The 17,166-nt window shown below is 38.5% G+C and overlaps 1 protein-coding gene across 11 annotated transcripts in view; it reads right to left on the bottom strand.

The window, feature by feature from the left end:
• SCUBE1 (signal peptide, CUB domain and EGF like domain containing 1) overlaps positions 1-17,166 on the bottom strand; it is a 215,800-nt gene that overhangs the window by 16,684 nt on the left and 181,950 nt on the right. For 6 of the 11 annotated variants that reach the window (XM_040545047.1, XM_040545049.1, XM_040545041.1 and 3 more), the window contains 8 exons: positions 14,346-14,462; positions 12,773-12,895; positions 9,409-9,528; positions 7,798-7,890; positions 6,161-6,277; positions 4,025-4,183; positions 2,670-2,873; positions 1,116-1,277 (listed from right to left, as the gene is read on the bottom strand). In XM_040545047.1, the coding sequence (XP_040400981.1) occupies positions 1,116-1,277; positions 2,670-2,873; positions 4,025-4,183; positions 6,161-6,277; positions 7,798-7,890; positions 9,409-9,528; positions 12,773-12,895; positions 14,346-14,462 (1,095 nt within the window). The remainder of the gene's footprint in view (positions 1-1,115; positions 1,278-2,669; positions 2,874-4,024; positions 4,184-6,160; positions 6,278-7,797; positions 7,891-9,408; positions 9,529-12,772; positions 12,896-14,345; positions 14,463-17,166) is intronic. The other 5 variants (XM_040545042.1, XM_040545046.1, XM_040545045.1 and 2 more) reach the window with 1 other exon arrangement.

Raw genomic sequence — 17,166 nt, 5'->3', positions numbered from 1 at the left:
TCCTGCCAGTCATTGTGCTGCTCTGGTCAGTATACTATATCAAACATTTCTAAACTCAGACTGTATTTTGTTAATCTATTCTTTTTGGATTTTGGCTACGTAAAGTCAACATAATTAAGATGCATGGGCATTTCAAGATTTTTCCAGTGATAGTTCCTTCATGCAGGGTATCAGGAAAATATACCATATGTTTGGCTTGAGACGCTAGAGTTATTTCTTATTCAGTGGATGGGGAAAATGGCTGTTTCTCAAGTGTCATTCATTGTGTGTTCAGTCTAGATATCCTTGAAACAAGCATTAATGTAAATTACATGAATGACTTTTAAAGTTAGAACTTGCAAAGCAGATAGGAAGATTTCTTTCAAAGTCAATATATCTGCTATAAACTAGATTCTGGTCATCTGTAGTGAAATAAGGTAGAGAAAATAATTAACAGGGATGTGTTCAAAACTTTATATTGATCAAGTTACAGTAGCAGCATTTACAAACTGAATATCACAGCTCCTTTCTGAAACCAGGGATTATCATCATTATAATCTAATCTATATATCATGAAGTTGAGTCAGAGATGCTGCGTCACTTGCCAAGAGCTACATTGAATTTATGCAGCATTGAACCTTGTAGTCATTAGCTTTGAGCCCAGGTACAGATCCTTGCAGCACAACTATCTCAAAATTATAATTGCTGCTGATTAGGCTGGGTAAACTACATCCCATGCAAAACATTAAATCAGCAGGTTCATTAAACTCACCAATACCAGCCCAAAGTAATCTATCCCTCTGGCTCACACTACACCTGACGAGTCCTTACAAGTTGAGGTATGTCTATCCAGATTCCATACCTGACTTGAAGCAAGGCAGTTTGCTTGGCTTGTTCATTTCCATACCATAACTCACATTGTGGCAGCAGGTCCCATCTTCGTGTTGGCAATGCCAGCATGTCAGCAGATGGAACAAGCCAAAACATTTTGTGTATTGCTTGTAAGAGCACAGAGATATCTTCTGTTACCTTTACAAGACAGAAATGTGGAAGGCCTTCTTCTCCCTTCTTTTAGCCTCCATGCCCCACAGGTTGTGTGGCAACATCTAATCCTTTTATAACCAAATTAAACTTGCCTCCACATTCTGACACATTCCGGGCGCCTGCTACTCCCTGTCCATCGTTACTTGGGCAAGGCTCACAGGTTAGTTGACCTTCTGTGTCTTGGTATGTTCCTGGTGAGCAAGGAACGCACTGATTATGTTCTCCGCTATAAAAGGTGCCCGTGCTGCAGGTAACTGAGAAAAGAAAAGGGGAATCTGCATAAGGACTTGAATTTTGATCACATCATTTGCATTTATTCCAAACATTTAGAGAAGATGAGTCTCTTTGGCCCCAGTATTATTAGTGGCACTTTTGCACATGTTAGGCAGGATCCTCACCTGATAAACAGGCCAATCTAGGATCTGTGGTCTAGCTCAATTTATATCAGTGCAAGGTCTTTCTTCTATTGCTTAAGCTATCAAATGATGTTGTACTATGCTGAAGCGCTATCAGACATATGTTGTTAATAAAGCTGATGCAGTCTGAAAATAGTATACTGCAGTTAAATTAAGACAGTTTTATAATGTATGGGAAATGACGTGAATTTTTTGTTTATACTAGGTATATTTATGCATTGGTTTTATGGAAGAAGACAACAGAAAAATCCATCTCCTGTCATCAGTTCCAGAGATTTCTCTGAGGGCACTGTATCCCATGTAATATTTTCTTTCTTGACACTCAAATAGCCCAATTAGTAGGCATTATATATATATATGTATATATGAATCCACATACTCTTCTGACGGCAACAGGACACATAATTGCATTAAATGTTTTTCTCTGCTTGATATAGGTAATTAAAATGTATGGGTTTAGACACTAACACCAACAGTCTTTCAATAATAGCTTCTAAGTTCCAGCATGATGAAAATAGCCTCTGAAACAATTCATTAGAGGTCCCTATCACATCTGCATTTAACTCTTTCTTTTTGCTTGTAAATGACTTGGTGACTGAAAGCAGCTGGAAAAACAGATATGCTGATTTTGAAAATATGATTCTAAGCAATTAAAACGCTTGTGCTGCTGGGAACTACCATTAATAGTTTTGTGTTAGCACCTTGGCTCTAGAGCCTGGTAACCTGGGAAAAAGCTTAAAGAAATTAGGTATTTTACATAAAGTTAAAACAGATTTTTATAGATTTTTTTTTTTAATTGGACTTCTTGAGTGTTAAACATAAATATATCCATGGGTCATAGATTATTTGGTGATGATGAGGGAGACAATACCAAACTAAATACACAGCATCTAGGCAAACACCATTTTATAGTTTTACAGAACTGTATTTTCATTAGATGCTGGGAGCAAGTGGGAAATAATTACCAACAGTGCCTTGTGGCAGGCCTTGACATATATCAACTGACAGTGTAGGAAGGTATGTATGTACATGCTTATTTTGTTTTCCTGCAATCATTTAAAAAATTCTCTTCTGATACCTTAAGAACCTCAATGGTCCATGGACATACACCAAGTAGTATTAATTTAAATCATCTGTTATCTCAGACTTCCCGCCTGACTCGCTAAGAACAAGTTAATTTGGGGTTGCTTGGTTTTTGGGGTATGGCTGAACAGAGCTGTTGGGACTTACCGCATTTTCCATCCTGCACCACTTGCCCTGTACTGCAAGCTTCGTGCCCTTCAGTAGCTTTAGCTGGCTTCTGAGCCACTTCATATTCTGTCCCAGAAAACTGAATGTAAAATTGCTGTTTATTAATAGATTTCCTCAATGTTTTGATTGCAGTTTGCAGCTTCTGCTCCATCCTTTTCCGAACACAGTCAATGTTACAGGTGTCTAGATGGGAAATGATAAGAAAACTAAAAGCAACTGAGATTCATGCTTAAAAAGAGGTGCTTAACAAAAACCTTAGCCTACATTGTACCATGACACCTCTGTTTGCTTCACTGTCTTCTCCATATAAACTGTAGAAGCAGCTTACTCTATTCAAAATCAGGCCTTTTACAGGGTATATCAAGTAGTACGCTGTGATCTATCAAACTGAGCTTCTTGGCCTGTAAGTGTACACTGAGTGCTGATCTTCTCTCCATCATTAAGAAATTTGGTTATACTGAGTGCACAAGGGAGAGGAGAGGGCTACAGAAGACACCAGTCTAGCCAGCAGAATCAAGCTGGCACTGTGCAACAATGATGCACTCTGCTGTACTGAGCAGCAGTGACTGGTGCTTTGTGCACTGCTACAGGAATGGTGCATTTCCCACTGTCTTGTATTTCCAGATATGTGTTCCATCTGACATCACTATTATTTCTGAATTTTCTCAGTCAATGCTTTCTCGGTTGATTAGGAATTCTCCCCGCTTCCCTGACCAAAATATGTAAGTGACACAAAGAAAGGTACTTTCTGGCATGGTAACTTTGAACCACTTGGCTAGCAAGATACCCCTCAGAGGTTAAGAAACCTGCCTTTGAGGACTGACATGTTTATAGAATTCAACCCACATTTTCTTTGGCTGGATTTTATGGCATAATATTTCACCTCATGAATAACTTGAAGCAATTCTTTTTCTTCCTGAAGTTTGTTATGAAAACATGAATTTACCAAATGTGTGATAAAAATGTTTGATTCCCAACAACTTACATTTTGGAGGATATTTTTAGTGTCAGTGTTACAAAACTTCTAGTTAATCTTTACGTTCTCTGTGCATCAATTAACACTTCTGCTGCCTGAAGAAATCATACTAAATTAAAATACAAGACTTAACTCCAGGCTTTGAGGGAATTTTGCTGCAATCTTTGTTCCTTTATTCTGTAATTTCATACCTGACTCCTTTCAATTAAATCTTGGAAACTGAGTTTGGAAAAGCTGTTGAATGAGGCTTGTATTAAAAGTTTTGCATGGCAGCTTGATGAAGTAGCATCAAAAAGATTCTAATACGCAGAGGAACTGAATTATGGTTTCTCTCCTTAGACAGAGATCTTTCACAAACCTGAGACTTCTTCCGACTTCATCTCCACTTCAAACTCTGCAGTGATATGGGACACTTCTTTTGACGGTGACTTGCGGCCCCGGCGCTTTTTCTTGGAGGAATCACACTTGAGATTCACAAAGGTCACATGGCAGTTGTCTGTACAAGGGAATTGACCTCCTTTGTGTGAGAGAAGCAACACAGAAATCAAGTAGCAAAGTAGCAAGTGACAGTCTAATAAGCGGTATCTCAGCTGGATTATCATGAATGCAGCGACAGGTTTCATAACATTTCACATGCAGTTAGACACCTTTTCTGTGCAATTTTTGGTTTGCTCATTTTGCTGGTGACTGCAGGAGGCAAAAGTACAGTGTGGTGGTGCTCAGCTGCGTAGTGGTAACTCTAATTTTGTCTTTTTTCTGTGCAAGGATTAGGAAGTTCTTTACAGAGAGTAGCTAAAATCAGCTATATAAAGTCGTTGTATGCTTAAACCAAGCAAGAGAGTCAGTTTTCATACATTTATGAGAGCAGCAGGCCTGAGACTAAACCATAGCAAGCATGGGCCTCAAGAAACTACTGTTACATCTTTTTCAGCAATGAAAATCACCAGATATCAAAAGACTTGAAAACTCTTTGATTAGGAGGTTTTGAAAATATATTGGAAGGTTTGAACAGAATGATAAGTCACAAGCAAGAGGAACTTAATGCATTCTTCAGTTATGTGTTACTGACAAGAACAAAGGCCACAGTCCATTGGGACACAATCATGTAAGGATCCTTTCCCTATATAAATAAGTTTATGTGAAAAACATCCTTTTTTGATAAGTGATGAAAATTCCAACTCAGGGAGAAATTTCTAGCCCCAAGCCACCAGAAGGATTGCATTTTGAGTGTGCATATTTATGGTATAATCTGTTAGACCCAGAAGTTCAGGCATGTAACAGATACACAGCAAAGAGAGCAAAGGACAAGGAAATGCATCCGAGAAGTATATTCCTATGGTGACTGTATGGACAAAAAAAAGATAATTTATGACTTTAAAAATGAGTCCAATAGCCACATCTTATTAGAAGACAATACATAAGGACAAGGTAAGCATCTTAACAAGTGAGACTTGCTTTAAGCAAATACTTGGAAAATTAGGAAACTAGAAAGAAAAATGTTTAGATTGCATGATAAAGATAAAATACATGTCTAAATTTTAAAAATAAAATCTTTAAACCATTAACATTTTTTGACTACCTATTTTTACTCTTTTCTGTTCAACGTTCATATAACTTCTCACTAGCAAAAGTGATATGACAGATTCACAACAGAGAATGTGTCACCAATAGACGTTTTCTGTAAGCTGCTAAGCTCTTCTAAGCAACAACATGAGCTGTTTCAGTTACACCAATGTTGTGTATTAATATCCAGAAAATTCCAAGTTAATATTAAATTTAAATGAACTTCAAATATTTTAACTGCTGTGGAAATGTACAGCAAAAATACCAAGACCTTCTTTAATTGCTTAATTTCCTCTATTATATATCAAAATAAATGTCATGATGAGCTGTCAAAAATCTATCAGTTTTATAATCCTTTTTAACTTTAAAAGTGAAGTTAAAAACTAGTAATAATAAAGATTTAAAAATAAATTTTCAAACAGCACAACTACTCACTCCAATATCACGAGTGGTCTAAGGTTGTGTAACATCAGATTTTGATTAGAACTTTGCTGCATAGGAGTTGTCTTGCTTCTGCAATGAGATACTAATCCAGAACAAAGCAAATAATAGCTTTCACTAGTGTATATTTTCTTTTATAAACCTAACTTGGAAAAAATAAACTGAAAACATTTCATGTAATTTTGCATTGGTCATAACTTTCTGTCTCAAGATTTTTCTTTTTCATTTTTACCAATGTCAGAAAAAGAATCAGCTTAATTCCAAATTTGTGTAGTTTTGGATGAAGATTTTTCAAAGCAACTGGTGACATTTCAGCACTGCCAGATCCAAACTCATGGCACTGTTCAGCTAAAGTGTGAAACTTGACTTGATCTTAAATTCAGAAAGCATTACTTTTTTCTGTCTGCAGTGTGGAAACAAATTATATGAACAAGCAAACAAACAAGAAAAAAATTAGAATGCTGCTTATGTGCTGGAAGAAACAACATACCTAAAACAGCTTGCTTCCCAGTATCTTTTGTTTTTTCTTTGCTGCGAGGCCGTAAGTGGCACTTTGCATCTTTAATTTTAAAACGAGCTTTCTGCTTGATTGGAGGGGCTAAGGAATCTGTTGATGTAAAATAAAAAAGCTATTGTTTGTGATGCAGATGAAACAAAATCTGAAACTTATTTTTGAAAACAGACTCAAAAGTCTTCTTGCAACACAGAAAACAGGCAGCCCAAGAGATACACACCTTGTCCAAAAGGATCCATTTCCTTAAGTTTATTTTTTTCCCATAAACACTTACTCCTGAGCCCATAAAGATCAATGAATTTGCTAGTATTGCATATACTCTGCCCATACTCTTCCCCTCCAGCAAACCTGCATATCTTGGTGGAATTTGGGTGAATTTGTCTCTTATTATGAGAAAAGTTAACTGTTACCATTTTTTCCTGGCTCTGTGACTTCCTATGCTACTTGGCTGTAGTTCTGCTCTTGCTAATGCTAGCCAGTAATAAGAATGATAGTGAAGTTATGCTGTTGACAACTGAAAACCATCCAAAGGAAATGTCTCTATTTGACTGTGGTCTATGGCTTGCTAGGTTTATTCTTCAGCTTTAGATCCAAGCCAGTCATGACTTTAAAGGCTCCAAGCACACGCTGCTTAGAAAATGCAGCTGCTGGCTGACCTTCTCACAAATGCTGTGGTGGAAAAGGCTAGGCATGACCTGTCACCTGCCTGCTGCTGTGGGCTGCTTACTGCAGTCAGAGCAAGTGGAGGGCGGTTGCAGGTTAAGTGCCATAGTGCAGGTCTCTCCTTCCCTGGGAGGTAACCTGCCCCTGTGGCACAGGCAGACAGATCTGCTCCTGTGTCAACTCACTTCACAGCATCGTAATTCCTAATACATTCCAAATATATAAGAAATACATGGTTAGAGAACAGGCAAATTGCAGAGAAGCATAGCAGGTAATGACACAAAGTGGGCTGACACTTCTCTCTGATGGATACTATTTCATCTGCTTCTAAGTTTGCCAGACTTAAATCATTTGAGCTGAATCTTTTTATTTATTATTTTACTTTATTTTATGCTGGTTATCAGTTTTAAGACCAATTTTGAAATGTCTCTGCAAAATAATGCAGCTATTTCCGTGAACAAGATGAAGGAAACAAAATGTGCTCATAAAATTCCCATACCCTTTTTATCAGGAATGCCAAGAGCCTCTGTGCTCCTAAGCAAGGTCTTTGCAGCTGAGGACTGACCCCACTGCAGTCTGCTGCTACTGTACTAGTGCTGGCCCCCTTAAATCAATTCCAAGTCTGTGAAGAGCTGACATTTTGATGTGCTTATTATTGCCTTGCTGGACTATGGAAAGTAAATTACACTAGATGCTCGTCTTCACTGAGTATAAATCAAACCTCCACTGCTACTATATTGACCTACCAACACGATGTGACACTAGAGGGCAACTAAGCACTCTCCAGCCCTAGAAGAGAGGCTGTGAAAAAGCAAGCGTGTGTAGGTTGAAACGCAGGCTACCTTAAATCTGGCCTTGTGTAACTTCAGAGCTGTACATCTTGCAGCTCAGGGAACTTCCGTTGCCTTTCCTCTAGAGGCCATGGCCCAGGTGAGCAGGAGAGCACATACCTGCACAGCTGGGAAGGGTGGCATTGCGTTTCTGTTGAGCCTTGCCTTGCTGGACAGGAACACCACAGCTCAGCGTGTAGCTGTTCTCCGAATCTGCAAGGCACAGCACAGAGTCAACAAGCATGGCAACTGGTCACTACCAGCACTAATACACTGCACTTGAGCAAACTTTTTAATACTGCTAAATGAAGAGACATTTAAAGTGCTGAACTGGCTGAAATAGCTTGCCAAAGCCTACTGCTTCAACGTTGACTACAAATTTTGTTTCTTCAAACACTGAAACTTTACATTTCATAAACAGTTTGGCATGAGGTTAGCTGTAAATAAAATAATTCCATGGTGCACAAGTAGGAAATATTTTACTGTGTTTGTCTGTGGTAGAGTCCTTGTGCTTTGATCATTTCTGTAATTTAAAAAGTAAACCATGTACTTTAGTAATAACGTTAGCTTCAGACCAAGAGAACTTATTGGCAGAAACAAAAATAACATACTTAGAACCATAAAAGGGTTTATATACTGCACAGATAAAACTGTGTATTGATGCATACAAATTAGATAAATGCATGGGTAATCTCTGCTAAATTGAAAATAAAGTGTGAACAGCTCTACAGAATATAATGCCAGGACTAACATGAAAAGTAGAGACACTCTTGTGGAAAATAATCCTGTGTCAGGATGACAACATCCATAAAAAAGTAATCTCAACCCGTAGCTCCCCTGCCCTGCAAAACTGTATAGATGAAAATTACCTGTAGCAAATGATACAGAAAAGAGGAGGGAAAAAAAAAAAAAAAGGATGCTTGAGTTTCTATAACACTCAGCTGAACTACTGCCAAAAAATTTATTAAAACCCAGCAACTGAAACAACTGAAGTGAGAGAGGGTTTTTCCATACAATTTCCAGAGACAGATTTAGTTATATTCATTTTGTATGAGACCGTAAGACAGATTTTAAGCGGTTGCTAGGCCATCCATTGCTTCACGGTGTCCCCAGATGAACTGATGGCATTTTCATACTACTGTGGCATGAGAGCTGGGGCTGCCACAGCATTAAATTGCTCAGTGTCCCAGTGCTCCTCTCCTGCCCCTGCCTCATGCTGTGCTCTGCCAGAGGAACCATCCACTTAATGATTTGTTTCTGCTCCTGCTCAGTCACACGATTGCAGGTTATTTCAGGACATGATGCACAGTCCACTTTTTTAAGAAGATGCCTGGATAGGCTCAGGGGTCTCTATTTACAGTGAATAACATGATATCTAAAATTAGCAGGGAAATCAACTGTTCAGTTTTTCCTCCACTTTTGACTGAACGATTTATTTTTTTTTCTTTTGCACCATGTTGGTTACGGTAGTTACATCTCAGTTTTTGAGGGGAATTTCATTCTTTTTTTCTTCAAATGACACCTCTATTAAACAACTAAGGGCCAAACCTCTAATGTAACAGGCAGTCAGCTCTTGTATTTAATGTTTGGCCCAAATTTAATTTATAATGATATTTTGCTCAATTACAGTTGTTCATACCAAAAACTGAATGCATGAATCATGAATACATTAGCATAGAAAAATCATCAAGTCACATCCTAGACTTAGAAGGATAAATACTCTGTACAAACCTGGAACAAAAAGAGTATTGGATGGGCATGACAGGAAGCAGCTCTCTATTCCTCCTGTTTTACTACACACTAGCTGAGCCTTGGGAGCAGGTTTGGCATTCGGGAGACATTTAACCATCTCTGAGGAGAAAAAAAAAAAAGAAGAAAAATCAAACACTGTACAACCCAGAACCTCACACATCCACTTGTTTATAACAGTGCAGAAAGGTAGAAGTGGCAACAAAGCAATATCACAGGTCCAGGCATTTCTGAAATAAGCACATAACAGAGAGAAGTATGTGGATCTTGTGCTTGGACTTAAAAATGAAACTCCTTCACATTTTTAGGCCTAAACACTGGATCCAATCTTTTCTTCCATTCCTCCATTTTGGGACTCCAGATCTGTCCTGTGAAATGCAGGTGTGTCTAATTATGAGCATGATGCTGCATGCACATCACAGAAGCAACAGGTCCAGAAGTCCTGTCCCCCTATTTTGGAGGCATAGCTCTCTGGTTCAGCAGGCCCACTACAACAACATAAATGGGAGTCACCCTCACAAAGGTCTATATATTCATATGACCAGTAAAAGCATTTTCTATTTCTCACTCCAGCTCTCACAGACTTACATCTCAGTTCTATGCTTAAACTTCTAAAAGTAGAAAACTTCCCAGCCAAGCCGGGGTGAGGCAGTACATGCTGGGACTGGGGGTATATGGTCCCACCAGTCCTTTCAGCCACTGCTGAAATTCCCTGAGCTATGCTAGGAAGGACACTGTGACATGCACATAAGTGTCAGCTACTTCTCATCAGCACCCACCACACAACGCACACTGCAGCTCATACAATGGAAATGTCCAGCTTCTCCTCATGGCTTCATGGCAGGTTGAAGATAGAATATCCTGTAGGTCTTACTCACACTGCTCTCTTTATCTGGGTGAATGACAGTTTTTATTTTAGTCGAATCTACATACGATTGTTGAGCTGTTGGACCAGTCTCTGTGCTTCCCCCAAAGATGACGGTATGCCACTGATAATTATAATACTGCACCTATTTTAATTCAACATCTTCTGGGACTCAGATATTCTTTAAATACATCTTTTTCCCTAGAAATTAGATGCATTCTCAGCTACAGCCAGTAGGTGCCATGTCTATCTGCAACTCAGATAGAGGCAGCCTCACTGCTTGCTTCTTTCCTCCAGTCATTTCCTCCAGAACTCTGCACTGAGGCTGACTGAGGTGCTGGGCACTTCTTCAAGCAGATACTTCATGCTGCATGAGCTGGCTGAATCTCAGGCAGGTGTCTGCAGAACAGTTCCTGTTTCAGCCCCATAAAAAAATTTGTTCAGGTACATATGCTTTTCCTCTGGCTGTTATTTGATACTTCCTCCAATCATGCTCACCTTGCAAGTTGGACTTGACTGGCCTCCTGTTTAGCTCCTGACTGGCCTTGCTGCTGCACCTGCTATTATTCCTACCCCTCATCTCACCACTGAACCACAGCAAGGTAGGGGGTATCAGAGCTGCAGCATCTGAGTCCCATAGGATGCAGTCAGACTGGTTTGGGTTGGCCAGGGTTTGGGAAAAGCCCAGTAAAGCTGGGATGAAAAAGGCCAGTTCAAATGTGGTAGCTGACATAAGCCTTGCCTGGTTTGGCCTGAGTGCAGAGGAAGGGTTCCAGCAGCTGCCATTTGGATTGTGTGCCTGGCCTCACTGCTGGTTAAATACAAATAAATGCAAGTCCCTTGAACACACCTGATGTTCACATCTGAAATATGGGAATAATCATCCTCCACTTACCTCCCTCCTAAGGCCTTTTTTGTTGCTTTGGTGATGTTTATAAAGAAATTATTTCTTTGGACTGAAGAGACAACACAAGTGCAAAGTGTCATTGCTGAGCACGAAAGGATTTTGTTACTGCAAACGTAGAATGCAGCAGGGAGATGACACTCATTTTAAGCCTCATTAAAGTCATCAGATAAAACAGTGTGTATTTATGGAGAAAGATATTCTATTTTGTGTCTCTAACTGAGTATTACAAATAATGAAGAGAAATTTACAATTAGGAAAATATTTTCAATACAGTTTGTTATTATGGGAACAGCATTCTTAATAGAGGGGGAGTATAACATAAAACTTCTGTGGTCTAACTGTATACCAGACTTCAGAAAACATTAGTCCCTGCTATTAGTTTATGAACCCCTTTCCAGAGGACTAACCAGTACTTTGCAAGGGAGATGCAGTAGATAGCTTAAAACCAAACCAAACCAAAACCAAAGAGTTAACCATTTTTTATTCCTATTGTACTTAGTTTGCTATGTAACAGCGAAGGTAATATATCTGAAGGTAAGTGAGGAAGATGAAGTTCTTAATGGTGCTTAAGAAAAAAAGTCAGTGGCAAAGGCTGAAAGCCAACTCAAGCCCTTCCAGTTATAAAGTGCTTTCCATAGTGCTGTATTCATGTAAGTGGAAAAAATGCCACAATCACCTGATCATGTAAGAGGCTGGCACAGTGCCCTCTACTCCAGAATACAGTGCTTTCCCTTGGTCTATCAGGAGATTCCCTTAAGTAAGGTCTTTCCCTTATTTTTGTGTCTTGCTCCATTAGGTATTAGACATCAGTTCCAAATGTATCCACAATAAGTTATTCATGGTTTAAAAAAAAAAAAGTAACAACTTTAATTTGCCTAGGAAAGACCTAAGGTATATAATTCCCACTAAAAATATGAAAACAGAATTATAATCTCATAGAAAATATTTCTAACAGGTGTAGCCATGTCCAAGATTTGCCATGTATCAAATTGTGCTTCCAGAATTAAAAATAATCTACTTATAAGATAAACAAGAACAATGATTGGAACAGATATTTGGATTTGCCACAAAGTAAGTGGCATTAGCAGTACGTGTCATCATTTTAGTGGTCTTGGGATTTGTACTTATTGCAATTAATACTTCTTATACAGTTACTGTCAGTACTTTATAATAAGCAGGATACCTTTGGAAAGAACTTGAAAAATTGGGGTATGGTGCTGTGAATATAGATGATAGCTTGAATTAATATTAACTTTAATTTCTCCTATTTTTAAACAGTTAAATATTTTGGGTATTCTAAATGATTCTTAAAAAGTTGAGTTACATTTAAGGTCACAGAGTTGGATGTCAAGAAAAGGAGAAAATTATAAGATAGGTAAACTAATAATGTAGGAAGACTTAGATTTGTGGGCACAGAATCATAAAATCAAAAAAAAAAAAACAACACAAAATCCAGCATATATCCCATTCTACAGTCCATCTACAGCAATCCTCAGACAAAGCCCCAGGCTTCTCCACTCTCCTGCAGAAATAGAGCATCACTGCAGTCACCTCTGAGTCAGTAACTTACTTACCAATGCAGTCTTTTTTATTCCAGTGCAGTTTCTTTCCAGGTGGACAGACACACTCATAGCTCCCCATTGTATTCAGACATGCATAGTCACAGCTGCCATTGCTGATGCTGCATTCATCGATATCTGAAAAGGTAATTAAAACTGAGAACAATATCAATAATATGTGCCCAGTATCCCTGTATATACTGTACACTGGAATATTATGTACATAAGAATATCTGTACCTACTATATCTTCTACATTTACACCTATATAAATGTGTGCAATACAGGCGATAGTCTTGTCAAACAATTTAGTGCACACTGCACGTATTTGTCCTCAGAAACACACATAACTCCTATTCCTATAAGGATTTATACATCTGATACAATTTACTTGTCAGGACTAGTTACACTGAAATTCTTGGAAGTACTGACAGGATACAAAACATACCTGAAAGTCTCTGCAACATCTCGACAATAACCATTCCATTATATGAAAAATGTAAAAGGTATAAACATCTGTGAGATTCAATCACTTTTACATATCAGGGAGATAAATTTTCCATAGTCATTCACAGAGTTTGCTTTTAGAAATGATTCAGGTGAAGGAAATGATAATATTTGATAGGAACCTAGGAGCTAAAAGGTAGTTGTTTATTCAGTCTTCTACTCCTCAAACAAAAAACTGAAAGCTGAAAGCTTCCAAGAAGGCCAAGCAGCTACCAGATACGTATCACTGATATTTCACATAGAGTCTTTCAACTTTAGATACATTAGAAAAGTATTTGGTCAATATGAGGTATAACCTTTTTAGTCTATTCAATCAGAATTTATATGTGCCAGCATGTCTGATCTCTCTTCTCCTCTTCCCCCCCCACCAGAAGGGATGTTTATCTATCAAGCTCACCAGTTGTGCTGCCATGTACTTACCCCTGGATCACACTCAGGTGCATCTTGAGCAGTAGATGGCAGAGGCCAAAATGGTGATATGATACCAGCAAACCATCAATCTGCTATTCCAGACTCTTTAGTTTACTAAAAAAGCCATAATCTAAAAGCCCTCGTTATGGACCATAGCCCTGTTTTAGGCACTGTGCTAACCCCAACAACATGTGGTTTCTGCCCTTTAAACATACCTACCCATCTGCTTGCTAAAACAGTAGCATTACTTCAGTCGACTTCTACAAGGCACATAGGTTGTGCCATTTAACGTATGCTTAAGTGAGCTGGAATGACAACGGTCAACATGAAATACGCTGAATTGCTCAAACTCTACCTTAATGATAGGCCTCAAAATTTAACTGTCAAAGAAAAATTGTCACTGAACATGTTTCTAAGGGAGGTCTGGCCACAACGGCTGACAAGCTGAGTGTCTACCTGCCTTTCCAAATCACACCTGAGCCCCAGCTTGAACTCCAACTGCTGTGTACCTGGCCCTGTGTAAATCCACACACCCTGCTGGAACAGTGCTCCATATGCAGGCCTAGCCCTATTAGCCACGTCTTCCTCTGGAATCTGTGGAAGAATGGCTGCTCAGTAAACAGTTCACAAAGCAAACAAGTAAACAAATGAGCAAAACTCAGTTTCCAAACCTCCACAGTGTGTCAGCCCGTACAAAGTGTAGCCTTTATGGCAGAGACATTCAAAGCTTCCAGGGTAGTTGATGCAGGTGTGATCACAGGTCCTTTCAAAGGAACACTCATCTATATCTGAATTCACAGAAAAAGCATTAAGAAGTTAGAATTCATTTGAACTGAATAGCTGCAATTTCACATCCAGCTGCAACATCTTGTTCATGATAAGCTAGCAGATCTCTTCCCAGGTAAAATCTGAATAAAACACCAGTTTCATTCCTCTAGTGCCTAATGAAGGAAGGACTTGCAGCTACACAGAGCAAGGTAATAAAAGACAAAACATCAAAACTGTATTATAGATATTCACCATTAGGTGGCAACATTTAACTTCTGATCATATTTTCCCAGAAGGACTATGGGGTTATTTAGGTTTTTTGGGTTTGTTGGTGTTAGTGGCACAATGGAAAAAAACCTTTGAGTTGAATCACATCTTATTCTCTCTTTTCACTTCCTGCATAACCACCAAGTTGAATAGTTTTCACTCAAAATGGAATAGCATGAGTTTAACACTTGCACAAGAGCAAATGAGAAGAATGCCCTAATACAGAGAGCTGCCATGGTCTGTGGTATGTTTGACCTCAGCTCCAAGAAACAGCACTTGACCAATGTGGGTGCTCAGCTCCTCTGTTGCTCAGGGAAAGCAGAGGAGCAGCTACCACCTCGCAGGCACACGTTCTTGTTAGTAGTCTACATGGGTGAGAAGAAGTGCCTGCCAATCCCTCCAGTGAATACTACTAACTTCACTGAGCAGTTGACCACTGCTCCGACATCTTACCCAGCAGGACAAGAATTTGCTGACTACTGAACAGTTACCATTCCTCTCACATCTTACTCACCAGGACAGGGAGCTGCTCAGACTTCTGCTCTGCCTACATAAGACTACAAGGGGCACTACTTGCACAGATACAAGGGGCATAAGCAGAATATTACCTGAGAATAAACTATGGTTAGGAACAGATGGGCTGCACCTAAGAGATAGGGAATCAGTCACAGAGTGGTGTGGACTGGAAGGGACCCTAAAGACCACCTGGTTCCAACCCCCCTGCCATGGGCAGGGATACCTCCCACTTTGACCAGGTTGCTCAAAGCCCCATCCAGCCTGGCCTTGAACACCTCCAAAGTGCACATTCTACCTAAGTCAAGAGAATTTGACCTCTTCCCCTTCAAAAAGTAAGGCATTTCTAATTATTGGTGCTCACTAATGTGAAACCCTTATTTACATAGTCTCTTCCATCCAGCAGCCCAGGAAGAAAGCAATTAACAGCACATTACTTCAAAGACAGTACAAAGGTTTTGCTGAGCAGGGCAATATAAAGGTTTATTTGACAGCAGTCATCACAGAACGGACTTGCTGAAAGCCACTACATTAAAAGTACTTTAAATAGCAATGTGTGCAAAATAACAGCACTCGACTGAATTTTATCCTTAAACAATTGGTTTTCGTAAATCCTCTTCAATGATCAATTTTTCTGTTAGAGGGACAGATAAATTTATACAATGGCATCATTTGAGAGATGTAACTTCAGAAAAAAAACAAACAACAAAAACATAGAAAGGAATGGCGTTTCCTTAATAGCTTGCACACTTTTTGGAGTTGCTCATAAACATAACCTGAGCAACACCATTACTATATATAAACTCGGACTTTCACATTGTGCATGTTTAGAAAGGCATGTGTGCTTGAAAAAATGTGGGAAATCACATATACTTTAGGGTACCCATTTCCTATATCCAGGTATTATTTATATAGTTTTGATCTTTAATTAAACATTCTGGATCTCATCTTGCTATTATAAATGCAAATACTTAACTTCAAGAACTAAAAAATTAAGCTTTTATGTATGTATACATAAAACCAAAGTCTTTGTGAGAGTTTATATAAAAATTTACAATGTTGTAAACAGATATATTTAATATGAACCACAATTCTGAGTGTTTCAAAACATGCACAGAAAGAGAATTCACAACACAGAAAGCAAGTGCTCAAATGCATACTAAAATGAAATACATATAATGAACAAAAAATCTACGCTATCTGGTCCTATGTATGCGTATCAACCACTTGTTATGATTAAGTACCAGAAAAAGACAATTGAGATTTTCTATTTTTGCACCTATTCATTTTTAATGCATTTTCCTATATATTTTAAAATATCACTATTTGAGTTGTGAAAGTAATTTCTTTTTAAGGTTTTCTTTATGGTCTTGGAAATATGAAGCTTTTGAATATACATAGATGGCAAACTTTCAGTTTTCTCTAAATAAATACGCAATGCAAAATCATTTGGGAATGAACACTGCAGTTACAGTTTTAAAGTTTTTTTAATGCTTAAGAAGCCATATCATACATCATGGTTTCATTCACGTGCAACCTTGTTCAGTATATGGTATTGCAGGAAATTCACAAAAACAGCTCATTTTCTGGCCTGACTTAGCATGGAAGGCACTATTTAAAAAAATAATTTCGTATTTCTCAATAGTGATCTTATCCTGTACTATTTTATTAAACTGAGTTTACATGCTGCTTCTACACATGCTGCTTTGTCCTGTAATGCATTATGGCTTAGACCTTTACAGGTTTTTCTTCACATTAACAAGGACATGTACCGCACCTTGCCTGTGGAAACAATAGTCTGTCTAATAAGACCAGTCATCTGCTTGCCAAGCAACAGGCACTCAAGATGGACAAATGCATTTCTATTGCATGAATTATTGCATGAAATATCAGCTACTCATAAACTTATATTGCTTACACTGACTAGCAAAGATGCTGAACCAA

Source organism: Cygnus olor, chromosome 1 (genome assembly GCF_009769625.2).
Source record: "Cygnus olor isolate bCygOlo1 chromosome 1, bCygOlo1.pri.v2, whole genome shotgun sequence".
Classification (NCBI taxonomy): Eukaryota; Metazoa; Chordata; class Aves; order Anseriformes; family Anatidae; genus Cygnus; species Cygnus olor.
This window is presented reverse-complemented; position numbering and strand designations above follow the sequence as displayed.